This window comes from Myxocyprinus asiaticus, chromosome 9 (genome assembly GCF_019703515.2).
Source record: "Myxocyprinus asiaticus isolate MX2 ecotype Aquarium Trade chromosome 9, UBuf_Myxa_2, whole genome shotgun sequence".
In the NCBI taxonomy this organism is placed as follows: Eukaryota; Metazoa; Chordata; class Actinopteri; order Cypriniformes; family Catostomidae; genus Myxocyprinus; species Myxocyprinus asiaticus.
The window spans coordinates 10,997,163-11,024,812 of NC_059352.1; the positions used below are offsets into that span (position 1 = coordinate 10,997,163).

A 27,650-nucleotide genomic window follows, 5' to 3' on the forward strand; every position below is an offset into this window, starting at 1 on the left:
GTTGTTCTGAAGAAGCTTTGTTAGAACAATTTCCTTATGCCACTGTTTAATTATCTTGCTTAAAACAGCCCAAAACACTGTGAGTAGTTTGGAAAGAATGTGGCAAAGTGATACTGAAATATGGTATATATATATATATATATATACATACACACTACTGGTCAAAAGTTTTGAAACACTTACTCATTCTTTATTATATATATATATATATATATATATATATATATATATATATATATGTTTTTTATTTATTTATTTTTTTCTTCTATTTTTTTACATTTTAGAATAAGAGTAAAGTCATTAAAACTATGGAATAACATAAATGGAACTATGGGAATTATGTTGTGACTAAACAAAATTCAAAATAAATCAACACTGTGTTATAATTTAGCATCTTCAAAGTACTCACCCTTTGCCTAGAATTTGCAGACATGTACTCTTGACATTTTCTCAACCAACTTCTTGAGGTATCACCCTGGGATACTTTTTAAACAGTATTGAAGGAGTTCCCATCTATATGCTGGGCACTTATTGGCTGCCTTTCTTTATTATTTGGTCCAAGTCATCAATTTAAAAAACTTTATTTTTATTTTTATTAAATTTTAGATTTATAATGAAATAAATTAATATGGTGGCACAATTATATATTTGTCTACAAAACTAATTTCAAACATTTAAGCATACGCCTTCAGATCAAAAGATTTTTAAGATCATGAGAAATATTTCGGTCAAGTGTTTCAAAACATTTGACCGGTAGTGTATATATACTGTGTGTATATATATATATATATATATATATATATATATATAGTATATACAGCTCTGGAAATAATTAAGAGACCACTCCAAATGTTTCTTAAATCAGCATCTCTACATGTATGGCAGCCATTCCATTGGTGTCTGTTTGAATTTTTGAGCCAGGGGTGGCATAAAATCACCCAACAGCAGTGTGAAAGACTTGTGGAAAGCGTGCAAAGATGCATGAAAGCTGTGTTTGAAAATCGGGGTTATTCCACCAAATATTGATTTCTAAGTTAAAGTTAAAACATTAATACACACCAAATTGTTTCTCAGCTTGGCTACCTGATCTAATAGTCCCTTTTCTATTGTCTTTGTGTGTGTGTGTGTGTGTGTGTGTGTGTGTGTGTACAAACAATTTATATTTATTTAATTGTGTGCCTATACATATTAAATCCATTTATGTCCATGAATAATTTTATTAACTTTGCATTAATAATGTGTTAACATCTCGCCATGTCACTGGCACATATCCCACGACAGCATCCCTTCACCCCCAGTTAAGGGATCAGTCTGGACTGTTAACAAAGCTTTTGAGGGGCAGACAGATTTAGCGGAACCCACAATGGAGTGCCGCCCCTGTATTGCGTTTTTGGCGAGAGCTGGTGACAAGGTTGACAAGAGGGTGTCGAGGGGTGGAAGAGTTGAATGAACCTGCAGCCGTGGTCCTACTGCAGACCCTGACCCCCAGAGTAACGGGCCATCCTCCTGGCCTGAAGTGCCTTGTAATGGTGGTTGTGTGGAACAGGGTGGAGGGCTGCTGGGGGGATGATGGGATTGCAGCAGATAATTCAGGCCTCCTGCACCGCACACAGCCCTTGAATGAAAAGGGACCTCTGCATTGTGAGGGCATCTCAATGGCTCAATCCCCTCATTTGTTGAAGACAAATGTTTCTCTGAACATAAGTGTCTTGTGCTTACACACCACACAGAGCAAAGTCATTAATCATCCAATTTGTGTAGCCGGGCACTTGCTTCAAAAATTAAGAAGTATACTCGATATTCAAAAGAAGCTCTCTAGCATGATAAACAAGGGCTTACTTTGTTTAAGCATTAATACACAGTAGGCATGTGACGGTATAACATTTTCACATCACGATAAATGCTGTAGCTTTTATACGGTATACGGTATTATCACAGTATTGAATTACATTACAAAAACGGGTTGAAAGACAAACTTTATTGTTGTTCTCTTAATAACAAGTTTAATGACTTTTTTCAGTACTACACTGGCCTTTTAAATGAACAAATAGCAAGGAACTTTGAGTATTTAAAAAAACAAGGGCTGTAAATCTATTAAAAAATGTTAATCAAATTAATTACATGGTATGCTGATTAATTAATCAAATTAATTGCAATTAATTGCATACATACATTTTTGCTTAGAAAGCCCCTCAAATAACAATAATTCAATATATAATGATTAAATAATTATAAATAGTTATATTTAAATTATAAATAAAACATATACACTTTATACACTATATATATTATAAAAAATAATAATAATAATACAGATAATTAAAATGCATTATTTTGGCACACAAGTAAAGCATTAAAAAAGACAATACAAAAAGTGGCTTTAGAATGCAATATATTGTTTCTTTCCATATTACTGAAGATAAGTATATCATTGGTCTGCAGTCCATAGCAATCCATTTTGTACTGAATTCGTCAATCAGTCCTAGATTTATTATAAGGGCTTGTTTAAGGGCACCTGCATCAGCCGGATGCTTTTGGTACTCCAAGCTTGAATTGTTCATCTATAAGGAATGTTCCTTATTACAGTCCGGGGACATGAATAATTGTGTTGCGTTATTTTTTGTATAATTAATCGCACCGAATTAACGCATTAAATCGACAGCCCTAAAAAAATTATGCATGTTTTTTTCTGGATAGCAAGCCAGTTGCTAATATATAGCTAGGTGCTAGCTACAAATGTAATAACCTCAAGTTCACTCACACTGTATGGCAATGTACGATTGCGTTGCATTCCACCTTGAACTTGATATTGATATCATCAATGTGCCACATTGCCATTATTAATTACAGGACTAACAAATGTAGTTGTTACTACAAGACACAAACATTACTGTGTAGCTAGCAGTGGCGGTTCTGGCTTACTTGGTGCCTTAGGCGAGATCGGATGTGACACCCCCCTTAACGCCCCTTATATATATAAATAAATGGCACATTCTATTAACATTGACATTATATGGGGCCTGGGTAGCTCAGCAAGTACAGACGCTGATGGAGTCACAAGTTCGAATCCAGGGCGTGCTGAGTGACCCCAGTCAGGCTTCCTAAGCAACCAATTGGCCCGGTTGCTAGGGTGGGTAGGGTCATGTTGGGTTAACCTCCTTGTGGTTGCTATAATGTTGTTCTTGCTCACGGTGGGGCGCATGGTGAGTTGTGCGTGGATGCCGCAGAGAATAGCGTGAAGCCTCCATGCGCACTAGGTCTCCGCGGTAACGTGCTCAACAAGCCACGTGATAAGATGCGTGGACTGATGGTCTCAGACGTGGAGGCAACTGAGATTCCTTCTCCACCACCCGGATTGAGGCGAGCCACTACGCCACCATGAAGACTTAGAGCACATTAGGAATTGGGCATTCCAAATTGAGGAGAAAACGGGAGGAAAAAACATTGACATTATACAGTATATACAGTACATAACTTAAATTGCACAATTAAATCATAGAGTCAATAAATAAAGTAAATGGCAGAATTATTACAAATTGCTGCTACTCTGTGCTATTACACCTAATCCCTAATTTAAAATTTAACCCTCCCCTCCTAGTTTTCATTGATGCAAAATCATCAGTGACTTTGTCATATCTGCCCAGCAATCACATGGTTGATACTAATTATTGCAAAACCACTAAGAAGATCCTGTGTCATGGTGTAGCCTACCTATAGGCCTACTGTTTATCATGGTTATCTTATGTTTGTTCATAATGTAAAAATACATTATGAACATCCATAATCCTAACCATATAGAACCTTTAAAGCTGAGTAGCCTGTCGGGGCACCTTTCTCCCATCGTGATCTTGCAAGCTGTGCGGGGGCAGGGTGGCACGATTTGGGGCACCTATCTCCTGTCGCGATCTTGCGAGCACCGTGCGGGGGCAGGGTGGCACAATTTGGGTCACCTTTCTCCCATTGCGATCTTGTGAGCCAGGGGCGGGGCGGCATAATTTGGGGCACCTTTCTCCCATCGCGATTTTGCGAGCTCTGTGCAGGGGCGGCCTGGCAGATACCCTGTCGTGCCCCCCAGAGAGCGTTGCCACCCTAGGCGCCTGCCTATATCGCCTATGCCAGGACTCGCTACTGGTAGCTAGCAGAGTTTTAGCTAACTCATCTTCGGCCACTTGAAAGCAAGCTACACATTATCTTGCAAATGGCAAAAACAGTTCAATTTATTTTTGTCCTAGTTGTCAATTAGTGTGTTGTCTCTCTATTTCCAAAAACAGTTTGGAAAAACGAGCAGAACTTTCACACTTTTATCTTGCTGAATTGCACGGGATAATTGTCCCATGAGTGAACATGTTGGAGGTGTTCCTGTTTTTTGCTGGTACTTTTCTGCAACAAGTTTTACACAAAGGGAAACCATCTTTGACCAACAATCCCTCTGCATTTTTATAGAACCCAAAATACTTCCAAACTTCTGACTAAACCATTTAGACTGTGGATAAAGGACTGCGTTCCTCCTTCAGCCATGCTTCTCATCCATGTTCCCTAACAAAAATCGAGAGTTCATAACAAATAACAAATCTCAAACAAATTCGACACTGATTATTTTCACAGGCAAATGAACTTTGCGGCAAACTTGCGGCAAATTATCCATTGTTGCCAAAGGTTTGCTGCAGGTTCACCACTACCGGTGAAGAGCTGCAAACTTCCGGAAAACATTTGTGGTGAATCACAAGCTCATTTGCATATAAAAATAATGAGTGCAAATTTGTGGCAAGTTTGTGGCTAGATTGCCAGAACTCTAGATTTTTTTGTAAGGGTTGTTTTGTTAACATTAGAGTGCGCATGTGTCACTTATGCCACATAAACGCAGTATTGTGGATCTTGATTTGTTGTGGAAATAAAACTACTGTGCGATCAGAAAAATCTGAACAAATTGGCTAAGATGTTATCTTGCCTTATTTACAGAAGTTTAAAGTGCCCACGATAGCAATATTGTGCATGTTAATTACTGTGATATACCGTATTACTAAAAACCATCACATGCCTATACTCAGTAGGCTCTCTCTCATACTTATACATAAACACAAAATAGTATATTATTTACAATCTGGTCACTTTCAGTTTCATTTTTGTGTCCAACTGGTTGCCATTAAAATAAATACTGGATATTCAAAATCAAATGCTATCTTACTACTTCCTGAATACTGTGCAGTATACACTATTTACTGCTTACTATTGTTTAACATTAGTTTGTGATACAGAATACATAATGTGTGCATTATTAAGCGATGCTAAATTGTTGTCACATGACCTCATCATCACATTTTATGTTTTATTTAGCAAGTGCATTCAGTCATGGAGTGAAATAATGGAAATTAGAAATGTTACATTTAAATTTTAATCCAATTTTGTGTTAAAAAGTTATAACTCTTGGCAGTCTGATCAAATAATGAGTCAAGAAAGAGATGTTAAACACTGTGGCTGATAATACAATTACGTATCTCAATTCAATCCATACAATTGAGTTTCATCTATGTATATGTATAGGGAGTTTGTATATGCAAGACTCAACCCAGTCTCAAGAAAAGTCGTAACAATAATATGAGATGGCAAAATACTGTAGTTAGAAATCATACAAGTTAGCTCTTATAAAAACAAATTTACTCCCACAGAGGAAAATAAAAAATGAACCAACGGATGATGTAACCTACAGGGACTGAAACATTTTTAAGGAATGAAAACTGAAAACGAACACATTTTTAAGCCCCTTTGAATTGTTCCATAGTGAAAATGTTATTTTTAAATGTTGGTAACCAGTTAATTTTGTTCTAAAGTCTAAATGGTTTATCACAGTAAATTTTTGAAATAACACCACTTCCTGTTACCCAAAAAATTAGGCTTCTTTTCTTTTCGCATGTGTTTTGATTCTAAAGGAAACTGCTGCATCACACATTTCTTTGCCGTTGTGGATGTAGCCTTCTGTGATATGCTGAAGACCTTTTAGACAACTACAGTATATCTACGTAATTGCTATGTATGCATGCACGGTAAATCTAGATATAAGTAAACAGGGTTGAGGAGTAACAGAAATACATGTAACGGGAATACGTATTTAAAATACAAAATATAAGTAACTGTATTCCACTACAGTTACAATTTAAATCATTGGTAATTAGAATACAGTTATATTCAAAAAGTATGTTGATAACTGAAGAGATTACTTTGCATTTTATTGTCATTTGTTTCATTTAATATTTAGTCCTTTCAGATGGAAAAATGTATACATATAAATGATGTGATCCAAAGTGCATTTGAACAGCGGTGAAACACTTTCTTATGATGTGTTACATTCATAAGAACAGACAGAGAAGTAAGTTTGAAGTAAGTTTGGAGCAGAAGAAATAGAAATAAACCTTGTGTAAATTGTCAGCTTTACGCTAAGCTAAAATGCTATTTCTAGCCATTTTACATGCACATTACCAGGCACAATCATACTTTTTTATCAAGAAAATTCATGTTGGGTCATAATTTCTTTTTTTCTAGTAAGGCCTTTGATATTAGGGCAAAAATCATATTCTTGATAATATTTTTTGTATTGTTTTCCTGTAAAAATCTTTAAAACAAGATCAATTTGATTTATCTTGTTTTAGAAACAACACTGCATACGATATTTAGGTTTTTCAGAGAATGTATTTTTAACATGTGTATTTTGTCTTACTGTACTGGCAGAGTTTTTATAGTCAAAACAAGTGAAAAAATCTACCAGTGCTGAAGAAGTAATCCAAAGTATTTAGAATACGTTGCTGACCTTGAGTAATCTAACAGAATACGTTACAAATTACATTTTACAGCATGTATTCTGTAATCTGTAGTGGAATACATTTCAAAAGTAAACCTCCCAACCCTGCAAGGAAAAATATTGAAAGTACATTTCTCAGTTGTTTCCAAGTCTTCAGCGAATTATTGTTAGATGATGCATTGATACAGATTTGATGCTGCCGGGTTCTGACCGAGAAGTAGATCTGTAATTAAAACATATAAGTAAAATAAAAAAATACAATAATTATTACATAAATATTACATAATTCAGCCCGCATAAAATGATGTTTAATTCGCATAAAATGACGTTTAATCCGAACAAATCCTGCATAAAATGATGTTTAATCCAAATTGTGTGCATGCATGCAGGAGTGAGAGAGAGAGATTTTGACTGTTAATTGTTTTTAGATGGCCAGATGTATATTGAAATATTTTAAATATTTTGGGGAATATATTTAATATTAAATTAATTTATTAAAAAGACGTTATTTTATATAGGCTACTGTATACTTTGCTTGTTTCGATTTCTATGCTGATAATTCCTCCACATGGGGGAGAAAAAATTTAATTGCTTATTATGACTTATTAACAACTTATTATCACAGATAGCGTTCTACTTTGCTGTTTAGTTGTATGTTCTCTCCAATGTCGTACATTTGTTTTCTTTCTGTGTTTTAATAATTTTATTTTGGTTGGTTGTATTTTTTATTGTATTTTTTTTTAATCCTTGGGTTCTGCCAGACATGTTTGGCATACAAGTCATTTGTGATCACAACCCTAAGCCCAACTGACTGAGGACATTCCTTTCTGATGTCATCTCTTGGGAAGGGCTTTGGAATGGAGGGTCTTGTAGTCACTTAAGTGGTTATGGATTTTGTCTGTTATGGAAGTGTTTAGTCCGTTATAGATTTTGAATGTGGGTATTTGTTTTTAATTATGCTCCATAAATGCACTATTTTGAGTCCTTCTATTGCATTCATGCTGTATAATAATTATAAAAAATAGAAAATATTTTCTCACATTAAAGTTGGAAATGTAAGTTTGAGACATATGCTAATCCTTTTGAGAGCTTCAACCCATATTTCAGGGGGTTTATTCTTGTCTTGATATATCAGGAAAAATGTGCTTTCTGAGTTTTGATTTTGTCTAGAGCGCTGTCACATAAATCCTTAGTCCAAAATTAAAGCTGAGGTCTTTTATTCATGTCTATCTCATGAATATTCATTGCAGCTCTCACAATGCAGGGAGCCTGTAAAGCTCTTGAGAAGAAGTCAGCTTGTGTTTGTCTCACAGGTCAAGGAACTCTGACAGACTGTCGCACAAAGGAGTCTTGACTCAAGCGTTCTTCCCTGTTGCCTGGCGATGCTTTTGTTTGTTGTATTCTGCTGTCTAAATATTCATACTTCTTCAAGTCATTAGTAAATATTCATTCATTGAGGCAAGTCTACTTAACCCCTTCTCTCACTTGTCATGGGAAAAAAAAAGTGATGGTGCGATATGCAAAATATTTTCAGCATGTTTTACTTGTATTTCAATAAATAACCCTGTCATCTATACCTCATACCACATTCACCTAATTTTAGGACATTTTCCAGCCTGTGCTGAAGTATCAGCTTTGTACTGGATTGCTCTTGAAATTCTGTATTAATATTGTTGGATCCTTTCAAATATATTGCTTAAAGAAAGTCAAGCATATTTTAAGGATCATTACATTTAAAACAATAAATTAAGAGCAAAACATACTGTATTACATTAATGACAGTCTAATGAGAATTATTATTGAAAATAATCAAAAGTAAAATTAGAACATCTGTAGACTACACTTTATGTCAATTAGTATTTTGGTGGAAATAATGTGCTTAATTTTCATGAAAATATGGTAAGAATGCAAACAATCTTAATCATCCTAAAACTAGACTTTATTTTCTTTATGCAAAATTGCAAATTATTTCTTTTTTTTTTTTTTTGTCTTTTGAATTTGTGGTGAATTCTGACCTGGACATGTTTTCTCAAGTTTCACCCAAAACCATCTGCTAAATGTAGGCTACAAATGTAAATGTACTAGTAAGCATCCTTTGTGACCTTAAGAATAGTTTAGCTAATTAAGTTCATGAACTGGCTGTCTTCTGAAACATGAAACTGGTTGCAGTCTGAAATCACCTGGATATTAGCTTCAAAGAGTAAGCATTTTAAAAGCCCTCTCTTTGAACTGATCCCGTGCCCAATTGGCTAAAATGAATTTTATGCAAATGAACGTGGGCAAACATCCGAAACTCATTGAACAGGTGTACGGGCTGTTACTCAAAGCGCCCACGCGTCCTAGGCCACGCCCACAGGTTCCAAACATGGAGCGCATTCCAGGGGGCGGAGTCAGTGGGCTTCTCAGATCCATGAATGAGACTACCAGTTTCGCGTGTGCCGCAGTCCGAGGAGTTTCGTGTGAACCAAACGAGTTTAGACTCAGAACCATAATGGAGTACCACCGCACATCGCTTCGTTTCTTATATTTGTATTTATTTGTTAACAGCGTATTTATTGTGATCCAGTGTAAAGAACGTAAGTAAAATGTGACTTTCCTTTTTTTTTTTTTTTATTGCTTTTAAACCTGTTTAATATTTTCTTTCCTATTATGTTAGGTTAAATGAGATGAACACAATTATATCTGTTATGACTTAAAATATAAGACTTAATGTAGGTTCATTTTTGGTTGATATTTTGTAAAATGTACTCATATTTTTAGTAGCCTTTTCTTCAACAAAATTATTTACGCAATTAAGGTGTTTTAATCTACCTTAACACTTTAAATATGCCCTATAGATGTGCTGCTTGATATGAAGGCTGCCGGAAGTGAGTTAGGATGGTTGACCTGGCCGAATGAAGAAGGGGTGAGTAAACTTCTGTTCTATATGACTACAAAATTAAGTGAATAGACTGCATTCGGTTCCGTTTTGTTGGCTATAAATTTAAGGGCTACACAGATACCCTGCATGAGTCAATGTCACTCAGTGCTCTAAAACAACATCTCCTTTGAGTCATATCCTCAGATCCATTAAAAAGCTTTTCCTGCTATTAAAGTTGATACCTGAGTAACATAAGTCAGTTTTCCCAACAGGCTTGAATGCAGGCTATTGTGTATTATTTCTAAGGCTGTTATGACTTTCATTTTGTTTGTATTGTTGCAATGACATTACAATATGTTACATTTACAGTATGTATGCAGCGGGCCCCCCTAAAAGCTATTTGAACAGTTAAACAATGCTTTAAAATGCATGAATGTCATTGCATTACATAACAAAATATCATACTGCCATTCATTTTAAAGAGAGATAGTGCAAGCATATTTTTCATGCAAGACATTACACATAAAGGAGTTTAGTATGTTTTAATGTACAACAATAGATAGATACTGTTAAAAAATTAAGATAAAAAGTATTTGGACACTTTCTGGTTGTCAAACTTTGTAGAACTTTATTTGTTTGCAGATGAAAAAGTTGATTATCTAGCACAATGAAATTAATACATTTTCAAGTAGTATAAATGTAAATGGTAAGTTTCCAAATATTATTTTGGGGGCCACTGTATTAAGATATATTTCACTTTGAAATGTAAAAGGAAGACTAATAGGTTCTGCATCAAAGGGTCTCTTATATGTCTAAATATCTCTTTTCTGAATGATTTGAAAAGAAATAGGTTTTGGTCAGAGGCTGTGCAATGAGCAAACCACTTTTTTCTTCTTTGAAGCTTTGGTTTATAAGAATCCACTGATTAATTCCTCTTCAGCCACAATAAGACCTCTCATGTAATGTACAGAGAGGGTCCCACCACTTCCTCTGAGAATGCATACTCACAGACTAAAGTGTTTAATTAGTCTTTTAGAGGCTAGTACTGTCATCTTCATTCCCTGATGTTGCGAAGTCTTCCATCAGTTCTACTCATCTTCTGTGTCCAAAAAAAGCTATTTGAGGTCATGGTTATTCTACCAGCTATTTCAGGGCTTTTTGAAGAGCTGAGTCAAGGGAAGTTTTAGCAAGGGAGAAAGGCATGAATGCTGGTGGGAAAGAGTCGGGCTGTTCTTTCACGGAGACCTGGTCTCCCACACCCTTTTAGTGAGATACTTTTACAAAGGTGCGATTCTGTCATTCAGTTTTACAGACTAATATTTGAAAAGAATTAATAAGTAACAAATTTGCAAACATTACACCCATCTGAAGTGGATTTTTATCTAAAGTCAACATAAAATGGCATTTACAACACATTTTACTTCAAAAATGAGAAACAAAAAATGTTGGTAGGGACTTGATTTATCCATTGGGAATTGATTGGATTGTGAAAAGGTTATTAGAGGGAATAGATAGGAAAAAAAGAGGTTTTGGTGACGTCAACTGAAAAAAAAAAATTTTTCAGAGGTGGAGCGCGTTTTTATAAGACAAACATCTAGTAAATAGCAGAAAGAGGGTTAATTTTGAATTTTGTCATCATGTTGACTTCTCACATATTATGAGATTGTAATAAAACCTGTTTTGTCTTTCTCTGTTGTTCTTTTTTTTTTCCTCAGTGGGAGATTGTCCAGACAGTGGTGAACGGCTCTCTCCTATATACCTACAGTGTGTGCAATGTCGCAAGTGACACTGAACAGGACAACTGGCTTCGTACGACCTTCATACAGCGTAGGCCTGACGTTTCTCGCATATCAGTGGAGCTACGCTTTGTTGTCCGGGACTGCAACACGTTTGGCGGCTATTCGCCTTCCTGTCGTGAGACTTTTGGCCTCTATCTTGCTGAAACCGACACAGATGTTGGCACAAATTTTCGCAAGAGCCAGTTTCGAAAAGTAGCCACTGTAGCGCCTGACGAAGTAACAGCTGATCATGGAGGGGGTCGAGCCGATCTACGGGTGAACATTGAGACGCGAAGCATCGGGCCACTCTCTAGGAGGGGGTTCTACCTGGCTTTCCAAGATTTAGGGGGCTGTGTTGCTCTCTTGGGGTTAAGGGTGTTTTACACCACCTGTCCGGCTACAATGAGAAGCCTGGCTGCCTTTCCTGAGCAGGTGGCATCGGGTGCGCTGGTGGAGGTCGAAGGCACCTGTGTGAAGGACGCGGTGGTGGTTGGAGAAGCTGCTCCGCGAATGTACTGCACAGCTGAGGGAGAGTGGGTTGTTCCTGTGGGCCAATGTCTCTGCCGAGCGGGGTACCAGGCTGTTGGAGAAACTTGCAAAGGTGAGTCATACTGATTGCACTGGAAAAATGTAAACCTAAAAATGGCTTTTATGTGATAATCTCTAAATTGACTGGTTTGATTCAAATAAAAAATATTATTAAACATGTCTAAATTAACCTGAATACATTGTTACACCAACAAAACTAATTGTAAGGGTTAGATCAGATAGAAATAGTTTAAGGTAACAATAGCAGGTTACCACTTTTTACAGTGTGTGTGTGTGTGTGTGTGTGTGTTTATTATTTAGCACCGTTTTCTGCAATCGAATGCTTAACTAACATGCTGAAGGTATGAAGATTGCTTTTCTAATGTACTAGTGGGTGACTGACATGGGGTTTTTAATGGCTGATGTCAGTATACAATGCATAATACAATTTAAAGCTGAAATGTGTAATTTTTTTATGTTAAAGTAATTTCTCCTATCCCAGCCTAATATTGCAGATACAGCTATATGTAATCCATTCAAAAATGCTGTGGCTCTTTGGCACTTTCAAAATATTGCTCTGTTTGTTTGAGCATCCAAACCAGCCATGCAACATTGGTTCAACCTATGGTGTGAGTTTGGGGCGGGACTATCTGATTGACCAACCATTGGCAGATAGGGGTAGTGTTTTGGAAACATGTTTGAAAACAATAGCTAATTATTTTTTTTTTGCCATTTGGGGAGGCTAGTGGTGCAGAAATGACACACTTCATCTTAATGTTGACAAATGAGAAGTACACAACATGAAATCCAACAAGCAAAAATTTTACATCATGTTAACTCAAAATTCAGTGAGAGAATTGAAATGAACAGAAAATTTGGAATCTGAATTTGGAATTGATGCAAGGAAGGAAACCACTGATCAAGCTGCCATGATTCTTGTCCGATGCAGATAATTCTTAAATTGGTCAAAAATGGCCGAAATATCGGTCTCTCACCATCAAATTTGCTCAGAGTTCACTGAGAAAATTGAATTAAACAAAATGTTTCTTATCCGTTGACTAGGTACATTTTGTAATTGATGCAAAGGAGAAAACTACATATGTTAATTGGCCAAGCCGCCATAATTATCGGCTGATGCCGATAATTCTGAAATTGGCCAAAAATTTTGTTGATATATCAGTCTATGACTGTAATGTATTCTGCTATTTAAAGCACTATAAATACACAGGAGACATTGACCTGTTAGTTCAACATTTTGGTCAAAAGTAAGATTTACCAAATAAAGGCCGATATATCGGTCTATCTCTATACACTATGGTTTGAGGCACTGTTGAACTTAATATTTTAACAGTTTGGGAACAACTGCAGGTCTTTGTGGGTAGGCAGATGGTAAATGTGTGTTATGGGTGAGGGTGCGTACTGGGAAGCTTGAGAGTTTTTTGTGGTTGCTGCAGAGCTGTCTGAGAAGTTTGTGAGAAGCCAGTAAGATGACTTCAGTCCAGTGGAATGTCAGTCGGCTCCACACCCTCTCACCTGCTGGTGTATTATTTCAGCATGTGTGTTTAGTGATTCAGGAAGGAAGTGTGAAGATACCAGGCTAGTATTGAAACCGAGTGTTTGCACATTATTAACCATGACATGGTTTGCATTCATAGGTTTATGACCTTTGGACATTTTCCAAATATTTAATTTGAAAGGGACTTTGTTAATTTACAAACTTGGGTGAGAGGGTTAATCTTGCAAAAATGAATTGACAGATAATCTGAACTGAGGAAAAAGGGTGACAAATTGTTTATTCAAATGTGTCAGTCTGGAATTTAAATATACGAAGGCCTCATAAGGCCCCGTATTTGGACACCGAAGCCACTTTTAAAATGTATCTAATTTAATTAGATAACAAATGAAAACTAGACCTTTTCTCAAACTATTCTAACTATCAATCCTTAGCCATGTTTAACCAACTTTTTTACCAAATCAGTATTTTTTTTATTTTATTTTTATTTTTTGTGGATATATCAGTTACCACAGGTGTAGTTCATCAGTTTAACTATAGACATGATCGACTAATTTTGACCACCAGAAAGTGCCCAAAATACATAGTTTTTATTATTTTATTTTTTTAGGTTTTTCCGCAAGGTTTTTTTTTTAGATTTCCCCAAAGCCATATTACTCATTTCCTATCCTCCCATCTTCCAACAGCTGATATGACTCAGTGGGAAGGGTTACCATTACCTGAGTTACTTTATATGTGTAAGTGTGTTGCCATGACAATGCCTTACCGCAGATTACAGAGAAGGTTTGGCATGCCCAAGGTCTGTCTGAGATAGTCATCATGTAATTAAAGGTTGGGCTGGAGCTCTCTGGACACCTTTTGTATTTGTGGGAAAATGTGGTTACAAGTAGACATGCAAAAATGTAAGATTTTTATGTGCTGTAAAACTGACACTCTAACATAACGCTAACGTAAAACCAACAAACATTCTACAAACTTCTTCAAGGTGCACTCAGTAATTTTCCCCCTATTACAAAAATGTTTTACACACAATGCAGTCATGGCTGATTGCAAACAGGGTAATGCTACGATAATCCGTAACTGTAAACATGCTTTTGAATATTTGTATCAGTGACTTTAAACTTACTTTTGGATATTTAATATCAGTAAGTTCAAAGTAAAAAAGGACTGCCATGCTGGCCAGTACAACATAAAAAAAAAAAAAAAAAAATACTGAGCGCACTTTAAATAAAAACTATGAAACTGTATATCTACCCACATCATGTTACTTTTTCTTTTAGATTTATTTTGTCCCCAATATTTAAGGACCTTTAGAATATGTGCTGCAGTCCAGTTGTTGACTGTGTGTTTCCATTGGACAAAGATATTATAAAACCTTTTTAAAACAGCATATATAGGATCCATTAGTCAGGGCAATTTCAGAAAAGAATGTTTTGAAGACCTTGCCCTCTGGCAGTCGTACAGGAACCTGCACCTGAAACGGACACTGAGGAACATCAAGGGTGTTCTGAATATTTGAAGGCATTTAGGGTTGGTGGAAAAGGGCACACATTTCCTTCATAATGTAGTTTCCAGGAGACATGCTAAATATTTTGACACCCTCGGAGGAAGTGTGATGAGTGATGACCTAATGAAATAGCTTGTGGGTGAGATGTAATGGAGACTGCTATCTTGTTGTCTTTGAATGATGACACGTTTCAGGAATGAGGAGTACATGTCCAGACATCCCAAACTGTGGTTCTTTCTGTTTCTAATTCTGACAAAGAGATTTATTTTTTCTTTCCTGTAAATGATTGTTTCACTGTATAATTTTGTCCATACACTCATCTCTTTGAAAGCCTGTTGCCCTGTAGTAATTAACAAGTTGGAAAGGTTCTTTCTCTGTATAGAGTGAAAAGATGCCTCACAGCATTCAATGTAAAAGAAGGTTCTTAACCCCAAACAACTGCTGAAACAATGAAGTTACTGTTGTCATTGTTTTCATGGGAGTTTTATGAGTGGCTTTCTACGTGACTGCTGTTCTTTTAAGCTTATCACCACCTGCCAATGTTTGTTGGGAGCAATTGTGGTTAGTTGTCCAGGCTGGTATGGGGGAAGGGGTGTCATTTGAATGGGTAGCCGGAGAAATTTGGAATTGAGAAGTTTCAGGGGAGATCCGTAGTATTCCCATGTTTTTGTTGCTTGTGAAGTTGATTATAATATATTAGGCTACTAAAGATTCTGCTTATAGGTTGACCGTAACGTATCAAATAAATATTGTTAATTGTATTGACACACCAGTTAAGGTTCATAATCCTATATAAGCTATATATACTGTATATATATGAGCAATTGAGTATGTTTTATTTCTAGTGGTCGACCAATATGGGTTTTGCAATGGCTGATTTAGATACTGATATCTGGAGAGCAGGGCAGCCAATGGCCAATGTAATGCTGCTAATACTCTACAATTTAATGACAGCAAATGAACATAATTTGTTCCTTATAACATTTAATCAAAATTCACACAAAACTCCAATAAACTGAAAACAGAACTTTTTTTTTATTTTCCATTAACCAGGCTGTTAGTAGATTTTTTTTAAAACTGACACACTTCTGTTAATTGGTCGATGCCGATAATCTCAAAATAGCCATATACTGGCCAATTACTTGGTGTGGTCAACATACCATTCTATACCTATTTATTTATGGTAATCTTTTCTTAGAACAATTTTATCTTACAATGTCTTGAAATTTAACCATTCAGACTTTTTTCCCTTAAAAAGCAGTCATATTAATCTCTTACATTGTATGAGAGTACTATGTCGGCGAAACTGCTATTCTAACTCTTGACCTTTCCACCCAAAGGGCATTAACTATTCCCTTTGTGTATTGTGTCCACCCAGCAAAGAATTGGGAGTCTTATCTGCCCTGCCAATCACTCTTGTCATGCATATTTCAGCAGTTGTGGGAACATAAACGTAGTACCAGTATGCTAAAACTGGCCTTAGTCACTTAGTCCACACTTCCCTCACAAACGCTCAGATGGCACCATGACAGTTTCCACCAACGCAGCTCGGCTCTAAATAGTTCCTAGTAAAATCAGTCAGCCCGATGCGTCAATAGCACTACAGTGGTGGTACAAGGCTCTTTTTAACACTTTTCTGTACTCCAGTGTATCTTATCTAAAGGGATAGATCACCCAAAAATGACAGTTCTAAGAACTTCCATGGGTTTGGAACAATGCCGGGTGAGTAAATTATCTCTTTAACATGCTTGTATGTAGTCCCCAAGAAACAACACTTACATATTTAATAAGACTTATCACTCGAAGCAGACACATTTTGGCGAAATTTGGATTCATTCAGATTTCCCTAATTTCATGTATGCCACTCGCAATAGTCACAAACAAGAAGATTAGAGGAATAGAGTGGGAGTTTCTCGCTCTTGTTCTGGCTTAAAAAAAAAAACAGACAAAGAGAGGCTGCTTTACTTATGCGTACCCCTTCCTATAGACATCCAGCCTTATACACCGAGCAAATACACAAAACCCAATGTAAAATCTCAGCGGGATAACTTCTGTCAGCAATCCTTACGCACCCATTCACGCTCACACTCGCACCACCTCCCACCGGTCGTCAATCTGAAACTCAGCCCTTTGTTTGAGGTGAGCACTGAGAGACAGGGCCCCAGGGGGGACATACTCCCTTCAAAGGAAGTTCCTCCATTCTGTGGAATCTATATTCACTCTGATTTTGCAAGCCAGTGAGTTTCTCATGCCCATTAAAAGTGCACTTTTCATAACTAGTCTTTGTATGTGATTTGAAATAATCACTCTTGCACTTCTTTGTTAATTATTGTTATATCACCCCTCCCCCCTCTGATCCTTGTGTCCGGAGTTTCTTTCCTTTGTGTTTGTTATGGCATGTCCTCATCCTTCAGTAGAGGAAGGAAAGGAGGTGAGGAGGAGACCAAAGGGCTAACACATGCTAGCAATTCCAACATCCTGTTTTGTCCAACGGACATCCACATATGCCCTACATAGATCACTTGCCTTGCTTTTCCCAATTTTTGGTAAAGAAAATCTCTTTTGTGACCACATGAAAACAAAATAAGAGTTTGTGTGTTTTAGTTCATGTGCATTTGCTTTGAGGTCATGTCTATGCTACTGTACCCCAAAAAGGTGGCAAATGTCCAATGTTACAGATATACACATTTTAAAATGTGCAGGCTTTCGCTTGCGAGAAAACTGACCAAAAAAAAAATAAAATTAATGGCTCATTCTGCACTGCAACCCTCCCCCTGCAACCCAACCTTTACTTTTAACATCTTTTGGGGGATCCAAACCAACCCAAACCCCCCAATATCACACCCTGGATGACCTGCACCAAGGAGTGTACAAAGGTTTGACCAGTTTGACTAGTTTGTCTTATTTATATTGGCCTGAAAGTCTTCTGCTTGGTATTGTAATGTATTGCTCAATTGGAGTTGTATTTCTTTGTTTTATGCATAAATGCCTGTTTGTAATGGGCCTCCTGTCTGTTGCACTGGCCTGATCAGCTCTTGTTGTGTGGATTTGCAATGGTGCTGAAAGATTAACTCTTACCATAGTCTTGTTGAGGGTGCTGTTCCACCCTAACTGTGTGGACACAATGACAGAAAAATGGAAATCATGTTGTGGTCCTCGAAACTGCATGTATTATCTGGTAATGGTGAATCTTTTTTATTTGTTGATTGTCTCTTTGCACACCTGTTTGTTTTGCTGTCGTTTCTCCTGAAGCTTGTGAACCGGGTTACTACAAGAGCACAGATTTCAGCCAGCCATGTGAAGTGTGCCCAGATAACACCCAACGCTCGGGTCGTGGAGCACTCTTGTGTCCCTGCCTGGAGGGCTTCTTCCGGGCCCCTACTGACCCCAGCTCTGCTTCTTGCTCTGGTAAGCATCCATCTATCCATCCATCCATCCAGTCTCTTAGACTTTGCGTTGTATGGCAGAGTTGTTTTAATATTTCTTGTTCATAGAATGAAATGTCCCTTTTAAATGTTTTTTTTTTTTTTATTTAGCCCTGCCTAGCCCACCTCGAGACATAGTATACACCTCCCTCCTGAGAGCGGGGAGTTTGCAACTGACCTGGCACCCCCCAGCAGACACTGGCGGCAGAAATGACATCACCTACAATGTGGCATGCGAGCGCTGTGAGGGTGGTCTGTGTTCACCATGTGGTGGGAGGGTGCTCTTTGAGCCTGCACAAACAGTCTTAAAAGACCCTGAGGTTGTGGTTAGTGAGCTGGAGCCTCATGTTAACTACACATTTACAGTTGAAGCCCAGAGCGGCGTGTCCCAGTTCAGTCGGAAGAAAGCCACGACTAGCATCACAACGGTACATCACTTTACAGGTAAGACATTTTAAAGTTTTAATTACACTAACACATTCCTTTCTCAATGTCGCATTATGAACATTTAGCACACAGTGTTAGGACAGGTTTGTAGTGTAAGTGTTTGTAAGTAATATTTCTATCCACAATCAGTCTATGTGAAGTAGGATTTTTCAGAGGGTTATACAGTTGTTTAAAGTTGTTTTTGGATCGTTCTGCTGAAGAAACATTGAAATATCTTTCCAAGAAATTCCAGTGGACAAACAATTCCAGCCAACATGAGTTGTGGAAAGTTAGATGTGATGTAGGAGCTTTATAAAACTTTGTCTGTACCTCACAGCCTTGTTTTCATTTCTGTCAAAAATCAAGATGGCGCTACTATGAATAAGGTCTATGTCTTATTGCATGTTGTGGCAGAACAAGATTAACAGATTAACATGCAAGAGATCGCTTGTCGTGTTTTCGTGACCTACTTAAGACATGGTGTAACAAATTGGGTATTTACATGTATATTGAGATTACATATTAAACATGCTGTAAGCAAATATTTTGTTTTTCTCCCTGAAAGATATCACTGAAATAGATATCCTGAGATATCTCACCGGTCTCTGTGACAGCAAAAATACTGTGTAAAACAGCAAACAAAAATGTGATTGCAGGCCGCGAACACATTCTTTGATCAGCCAACCGGAAGACTTTAATGTGCTTTCTGCCTGTCAGTAATTTTGTACGTTGTCATTGTTGTAGTTGATAAGGATCATTTAGGTTAATTTAGGTTCTCAACGCTATCTTTTGAGGACAGTGTTTTGGAAAGAGGGGGCATGTCTAATTCAACAGCTTAGTTTCATGGAAGTTCCAGAACGGCTAAAGTTGCTTATAGCACCTTTTAAGTTCTTTTTTTTTTTTTTTTTTTTTTTTAAATCTAAAATACTGATGATTTGTCCCTCTTTATTTCAGATGGCCCCAGGGTGTTGTATCTAAGAGTGGAAGATCGAACGACCAGCAGTCTGACTTTATCCTGGGTTGTGGACCACCATTTGCAAAATGTCCTCTCCCCCCGTTATGAGCTCATGTATCGCAAGAAGGTGATTTAAGATTTATCTGTTTTTTTTGTCCATCTTTCGAGCAACTTTCTTTTGAACAACCTTTTGAACTTTCTCTAGAAACAAACTTTTGAACAAAAATTCTAAAACCTTCTCACTCTTTTATAGGAGGATCCGGGAGAGTTAGATGTGACCACCTACACTGTTCTGGTTCTAGAGAAGAACTCGGTCCAAATCAATGACCTCTTACCAGGCACGAAGTATGTGTTCCGTGTTCACACCCTTACGGCAGAAGGTCACCCCAGCAGCCACAGTGCAGAGCTGGAATTTGAAACATTGGCTCTAGGTAAGTGTGTACGTGAAAAGGTGTATGTGGCCGATTTTGGCTTTGAATTTTTTTGTTTTCCTATGCAAAAGTGTGTAACTTAGATGCATTTGTGATAGGCTGTGGGTGGCACATGAAGCAACAACTTGGTGAACATTTGTCAATACATTTTTTTTGTTCCTCAACAGCTGAATCTCAGACCCAAAACAGTTCAATGGTCGTCATGGGAGCCATCGCTGGGGGTGGAGTTATGTTGCTGCTTGTGGTGGTCATTTTGCTGGTGCACAAAAGGTTTGAGAACTTTTCTCTTTCCCACTCTCATGTTGCATATCTAATTTTTTCCATCCCAATTCACTTCTTTATCCTTATCACATCTCTTTCCAAAAATCATAATGGAATTTCCCAACTTTTCATCCTGCTTTGCCTTAGTCACCTGACATAACCACAGCCCACACTGTTTACATTCCAGCTTTGATGTGCAATCATTCTCATTTAAGATATCATCAAGATAATGGTTTAAATTTGTGTCCAAATGTAATGTTAAATGTTCTCTTTCATCAGAAGGCTGAATTCCCATGTCCGACATAGAGTGGATGGAGATTACTTTTCATGTCCAGGTATGAAATCTTTTTTAAACTGAAATCATTTTGCGTTTGTAGGCATTCATGTGTTAAACTTTATCAATGCAAGTCAAGATGCTTATCAGAGGTGCTTTTGCACGAAAATCTGCATTTGTTAATTTCCGAAGCTGAATGCTTATTCTCAACCATCATACTGTATAGTGGGCGTCATGGGGGAAAAGTACATTTACATTTATGCATTTGGCAGACGCTTTTATCCAAAGCGACTTACAGTGCCCTTATTACAGGGACAATCCCCCTGGAGCAACCTGGAGTTAAGTGCCTTGCTCATTTGAACCAACAACCTTTTGCTTATCAGTTCAGTGCTTTAGTCCACTACACCACCACCACTCCAAAGTAACCAAAGTCTAGCTCCTCCTGTTCATTTTACAGAGAAACTCCTTCCTCTGAAGACCTACATCGACCCCCACACATACGAGGACCCCTGTGCGGCCATCCTCAAGTTTGCTAGCGAGATTCACCCCAGTCATATCACCAAACAGAAGGTCATTGGTGCAGGTATGCTGAAAATACTTTAAACATCTTTCATGTTACATACTGTATTGCACTTTAATTTGATGTTTAGAGGACTAACATAATAATTGTGCTTACCTTTTGTTCCATAGGAGAGTTTGGTGAGGTTTACCGTGGTTCTCTAAAGGTACCTGGGCGCTGTGAGGTTGCTGTTGCGATAAAGACACTGAAACCTGGCTACACGGAAAAGCAGAGGCAGGACTTCCTTAGTGAGGCCAGCATCATGGGACAGTTTTCCCACAAGAACATAATCCGCCTGGAGGGTGTCATCACCAAGTGTAAGTGTGGAAAGTCCCTTCACACTTTTGGTCTGTTAAATTTCTCAACATTTAATTTCCTCCTTTTGAAAACCATTCCACTGTACTTATTTTAACAGGACACTCTTTTCTAATTATTATTTCAGTCAAACACGCCATGATTATTACAGAGTACATGGAGAATGGAGCTCTGGACCAATATTTAAGGGTATGTATAAGACAATGAATGTAGGCAGTGTCGATTTTTTTTTTTCTGTCAGTATTTAGTGTATCTGCCAAATGTAGCAGAATTATTGAAAACATTTTCTGTGCTCCGTAGGATCATGATGGGGACTTCTCTTCATACCAGCTTGTGGGCATGCTCAGTGGCATCGCAGCAGGGATGAAGTACCTCTCCGATATGAACTACGTCCATAGAGACCTTGCAGCTCGCAACGTTCTAGTCAATGGCAACTTGGAGTGTAAAGTCTCAGATTTTGGCCTGTCTCGAGTCCTGGAAGACTTTCCTGAAGGAACTTACACAACCACGGTAAGTTACATAAGATGCATAGAATCATTTAAAATAAACAATGAATTCAGGAAATTGGATAATTTAAGTAAAAAATGTCGAAAAACAGCAAAAAGTTCTTTAACCTTTTTTTAGGGAGGCAAGATTCCTATCCGTTGGACAGCACCGGAGGCTATAGCATACAGGAAGTTTACGTCAGCCAGTGATGTGTGGAGTTTCGGCATTGTCATGTGGGAGGTGATGTCATTTGGAGAGAGACCCTACTGGGACATGAGCAACCATGAGGTATGAGAAATGTTTTATCATTTATTATTGCTTATACTTAGGGATTTGGTCTAAAATAGACAATTACATTGAAAGTGGGATCCTAGCCACATCATAAGATACTTGGGGGATGGGCTCTTTTGCCTTGGGCCAGTAAGCAAGTAGTTAAAAACACCTTAGCAGCCACCAAAACACCATAGGAACCAGATACTATGTGCTAAAAGCCTCTCGGAGCACCTTAGCAACTGCAAAGCAATGCCCTAGCAACCACCCCCAACACCCTAGCAACATGGTGGAAAGTTTGTGTGAAAATTTGTACTAAGTTTACAGTTTTCTTTTTGGTCCCAGGTGATGAAATCCATAAATGAGGGGTTCAGGTTGCCGGCACCGATGGGCTGCCCATCTGCGGTTAATCAGCTCATACTTCAGTGCTGGATGCAGGATCGCTCTAAACGGCCACGCTTTGTTGACATTGTCAACTTGCTCGAAAAGCTGCTCCAAAACCCAGAGTCTCTCTCGGCCATTGCCAGTGTCGACCCCCGGTAAGAAATGATTAACAAATGTGGACTTGTATTGCAGTTCAGGTCCTTCACTGTTTAAATTGAGCATTTCAAGAAATTTCCTTTAATTGCCAAACCTGTTATTCTCCTCAGGGTCTCCATTCGTCTACCAAGCACAAGTGGTAATGATAGCGCCCCCTTCAGGTCAGTGGATGAATGGCTGGAATCCATCAAAATGGCCCAGTACAGAGAAACCTTTGCCCATGCTGGAATTAAAACTATGGAACAGGTGTTGCGCTTGAAATTTGAGTAAGTATATATATATACATTTGGTCAACAACAACAACAAAAGAAATCACGAAAATAAACTAATAATTATGATATTGATCAAAATAACTGATAAACCCTTGTCTAACCTTTTACACTTTTTTTTTTTTTACTTCAAAAAGGGACATTAGGAACATTGGCGTGCGCTTGCCAGGACATCAGAAAAGAATATCTTACAGCATTCTGGGCCTGCAAGACCCAACAGGGACCCTGGATATTTTTGCAGTGTGACTATCTGATTGACTGAAGAAGCACTGTTCTGAATTGACTTTGGGGATGGTTGAGCCGGCCTAAACTACACTGGACTGAGCTGACCGAGAAAAGCCCAGATTTTTGTCTTCCAATTACATGAACTCCCTTTGAGAAATAAGAAAGACCACTTTACTGTTTTGATATTTTATATTTCCTTTTTATATATTGTTATACACAATTTTATGTCAGATGTACCCTGACGTTTTTTTTGGTTCTGTTTTTAACTCAAGCAATATTGATTAAATACATAAGGATACTATCAAGTGCACATGATGGTAACCTAGAGGAGCTCAGGTTATTGTTTGATGCCTTAGTGCTCATACATTACCATAAATCCACATATTCAACTGAGTTGCAGATTTAAGGGGTTGAAGTTGTAAGTTTTTCTTCTTCTAACAATTGTAAGTTTGTACAATTACAAATGTAAAAATGTAGTAAATGTAGTCTTTTTTCGTTCAAATCGTTGACAGGCATCCCAGTTTTATTTTAAATGAACAGCACAGGATGTGTACGTCATATTTCAGCTCTTTTTATTTAATATTTATTTTTTTATTTATTTCTGTGTTTATGAAAAGAATAATGTACTGAAAGTATTAAAGTATTTTGTAAGTCTCATCTAAATTTGCGTCGTGTGTTCATTATGAAACCTCACACAAAATTATTTAACTGAAAATATTATTTTTTTAATAATAATAATTATTATTATTAACTATTGTGACGAATTGGGTATTCTGTAAAAAATTTTAGTAAATTACAAAATTAATGACAATATCCTACAATATTTGTCTACTCAACATATAACTTAAAGGAATATTCCAGGTACAATACAAGTTAAGCTCAATTGACAGCATTTGTGGCATAATGCTGATTACCATAAAAATAAATTTCTTTTAAAAAGAAAAAAGCAAAAACCAAGGTTACAATGAGGCACTTATAATGGAAGAGAATGGGTGAATAGTTGGAGGGTTTAGGACAGAAATGTTAAGCTTAAAATTGTATAAAATCACTTACATTAAAGTTAAAACTCATGAATTATTTGAGCTGTAAAGTTGTTTAAATCATCATTTTTACAGTTGTTTTATGGTTTGTTGACATTATATCATCATGGCGACGAAGTTGTAAATTTGGCTATAACTTTACGCGGAAAAGGTTAGTAAGCGATTTTATCACACTAAAATCATGTTAACACACGTATTGTTTATGTCTTGTGCCTTTACTTCTGAAACAGTGAGCTTTTTAATGTTTACAGATTGGCCCTCATTCACTTCCATTATAAGTGCCTCACTGGAACCCAGATGTTTGCTTTTCTTAAAGAAACTGTTTTTTGTTTTTTTGTTTTTGTTTTTTTGTGGTAAACAATATTATGCCTCAAATGCTGTCAATTGATTTTAACTTGTATTAAACCTGGAAAATTCCTTTAAGATCTGATCTAGTTTCAGATAGAAAACACACAGCAGTAGGCCTTATCTTGATGAATGCTTGGTGAAGAGTCATTTGCTATTCACCAGAACACAAATAGAGTTTCGATATTTTTCTAAATAATTTGACTGGAGTAGACACTACACTCACATGGGCTGTTAGTGAGATATAAAAGCTCTGAAATGAATCATGAAACATAATAATCACAAATTAACTACCTGTTTTTTTATCAAGAGACCTAACTGGTGCTAGAATTTAAATGCCTGAGAAGAATGAATGTTAACTGAGTAATTGGGTGTGTTTTATAGAAAATAAGACATAAATAAAGCCCTTAATTGTATAGTGTGACAATTGTCATGGTGAAAGGTTAGACGTTAGAACTTCTGGTTTAGTTTAGGCTTCATTCATCCATTGCTGACTGCGGCCTACATAATTACTGTTTTTAAGTGATCTGACAAAGAGGAGACTGAATGGGATAATTTACCAGTAAGGGAGGAAAACATTAGATGCAGGTTGTTCTCAAGAGTGTAAATATAAAATGGTGACAAGTATGTGAATGTCTGAGAAAACCTTCAAAAAAGAAAAGAAGATGTCATAAATGAAATTGCAGGCAGGGTTGGGGAGTAATGGACTACATGTAATGGGATTACATGTTTAAAATACAAAATATAAGTAACTGTATTCCACTACAGTTACAATTTAAATAATTGGTATTTAGAATACAGTTACATTCAAAAAGTATTTTGATTACTGAAGAGATTACTTTGCATTTTATTGTCATTTGTTTCATTTAATATTTAGTCCTTTCAGATGGAAAACATTTGTACATATAAATGATGCGATCCAAAGTGCATTTGAACAGCGGTGAAACACTTTCTTATGATGTGTTACATTCATACGAGCAGACAAAGAAGTAAGTAATTTTTATTTCTATAGCACCTTTCTAGAACAGACATCACAAAGTGCTTAACATCCACAATATAAAAACAAGGAAGCCTAAAAACAAAAAACAAAAAAAGTACATTTGAAGTAATTTTGGAGCAGAAGAAATAGAAATAAACCTTGTGTAAATTGTCAGCTTTGCTCTAAGCTAAAATTTCTAGCCATTTTACATGCACGTGTTACCAGGCACGATCATATTTTTTTATCAAGAAAATTCACGTTGGATCATAATTTCTTTTTTTCTAGTAAGACCTTTGATATTAGGGCAAAAATCGTATTCTTGATAATAATTGTTGTATTGTTTTCCTGTAAAAATATCTAAAAATCCTTAAAACAAGATCAATTTGATTTATCTTGTTTTAGAAACAACACTGCATTAGATATTTAGGTTTTTCAGAGAATGTATTTTTAACATGTGTATTTTGTCTTACTGTACTGGCAGAGTTTTTATAGTCAAAACAAGTGAAAAAAATCTACCAGTGCTGAAGAAGTAATCCAAAGTATTTAGAATACATTACTGACCTTGAGTAATCTAACAGAATACGTTACAAATTACATTTTACAGCATGTATTCTGTAATCTGTAGTGGAATACATTTCAAAAGTAACCCTCCCAACCCTGATTGCAGGTAATTTTCAGAAAGGTTTTTATGATCATTTCTTCATTTTCTGTTTTTTAAAGGGAAAACAAAAGTTCATTTACATGCATTCAGGTTTTTATTATTATTAAATATTGTGTAGAATGAACAACAAATGATAAAAGGTTCTGGTAAATAAAAAAGTTGTGATATTTTCTGTAGGGTCTATTGCAAATATGTGTATGTTGAATAGGATGGTGTCTAATCAGCTCGAAAAGCTGCTCCAAAACCCAGAGTCTCTCTCGGCCATTGCCAGTGTCGACCCCCGGTAAGAAATGATTAACAAATGTGGACTTGTATTGCAGTTCAGGTCCTTCACTGTTTAAATTGAGCATTTCAAGAAATTTCCTTTAATTGCCAAACCTGTTATTCTCCTCAGGGTCTCCATTCGTCTACCAAGCACAAGTGGTAATGATAGCGCCCCCTTCAGGTCAGTGGATGAATGGCTGGAATCCATCAAAATGGCCCAGTACAGAGAAACCTTTGCCCATGCTGGAATTAAAACTATGGAACAGGTGTTGCGCTTGAAATTTGAGTAAGTATATATATATATACATTTGGTCAACAACAACAACAAAAGAAATCACGAAAATAAACTAATAATTATGATATTGATCAAAATAACTGATAAACCCTTGTCTAACCTTTTACACTTTTTTTTTTTTTTTTTACTTCAAAAAGGGACATTAGGAACATTGGCGTGCGCTTGCCAGGACATCAGAAAAGAATATCTTACAGCATTCTGGGCCTGCAAGACCCAACAGGGACCCTGGATATTTTTGCAGTGTGACTATCTGATTGACTGAAGAAGCACTGTTCTGAATTGACTTTGGGGATGGTTGAGCCGGCCTAAACTACATCTGACATAAAATTGTGTATAACAATATATAAAAAGCTTTAATGAGGAAATATAAAATATCAAAACAGTACTCATGTGCACTTGAGAAAAGCCCAGATTTTTGTCTTCCAATTACATGAACTCCCTTTGAAAAATAAGAAAGACCACTTTACTGTTTTGATATTTTATATTTCCTTTTTATATATTGTTATACACAATTTTATGTCAGATGTACCCTGACGTTTTTTTTGGTTCTGTTTTTAACTCAAGCAATATTGATTAAATACATAAGGATACTATCAAGTGCACATGATGGTAACCTAGAGGAGCTCAGGTTATTGTTTGATGCCTTAGTGC

The 27,650-nt window shown here is 36.8% G+C and overlaps 1 protein-coding gene across 3 annotated transcripts; it reads left to right on the forward strand.

Moving 5' to 3' along the window:
* The first annotated feature begins 9,236 nt into the window (after positions 1-9,236).
* On the forward strand, positions 9,237-27,308 carry epha2a (eph receptor A2 a). 3 transcript variants are annotated; one of them, XM_051705892.1, is made up of 17 exons: positions 9,237-9,369; positions 9,631-9,698; positions 11,369-12,032; positions 18,232-18,387; positions 18,516-18,848; positions 19,785-19,912; positions 20,039-20,216; positions 20,384-20,486; positions 20,757-20,812; positions 21,209-21,334; positions 21,442-21,627; positions 21,753-21,814; positions 21,926-22,135; positions 22,250-22,399; positions 22,727-22,920; positions 23,032-23,187; positions 27,137-27,308. In XM_051705892.1, the coding sequence occupies exons 1-17, from the start codon at positions 9,285-9,287 to the stop codon at positions 27,243-27,245; spliced, it is 2,964 nt and encodes a 987-aa protein (XP_051561852.1). In that variant the 5' UTR covers positions 9,237-9,284; the 3' UTR covers positions 27,246-27,308. The 3 variants fall into 3 exon arrangements, with proteins under 3 accessions (XP_051561852.1, XP_051561851.1, XP_051561850.1); XM_051705891.1 differs by lacking the exon at positions 23,032-23,187 and adding an exon at positions 26,835-26,990; XM_051705890.1 differs by lacking the exon at positions 27,137-27,308 and adding an exon at positions 23,328-24,078.
* The last annotated feature ends 342 nt before the right edge of the window (positions 27,309-27,650 follow it).

Bases quoted from the DNA above. Each gene is read 5' to 3' on its own strand.
- epha2a (XM_051705892.1), top strand. From the start codon at position 9,285: ATGGAGTACCACCGCACATCGCTTCGTTTCTTATATTTGTATTTATTT. The intron at 18,388-18,515 runs GTAAGCATCCAT...TTTTTTATTTAG, and splicing joins CAGCTCTGCTTCTTGCTCTG to CCCTGCCTAGCCCACCTCGA. The intron at 20,813-21,208 runs GTATGAAATCTT...TTCATTTTACAG, and splicing joins AGATTACTTTTCATGTCCAG to AGAAACTCCTTCCTCTGAAG.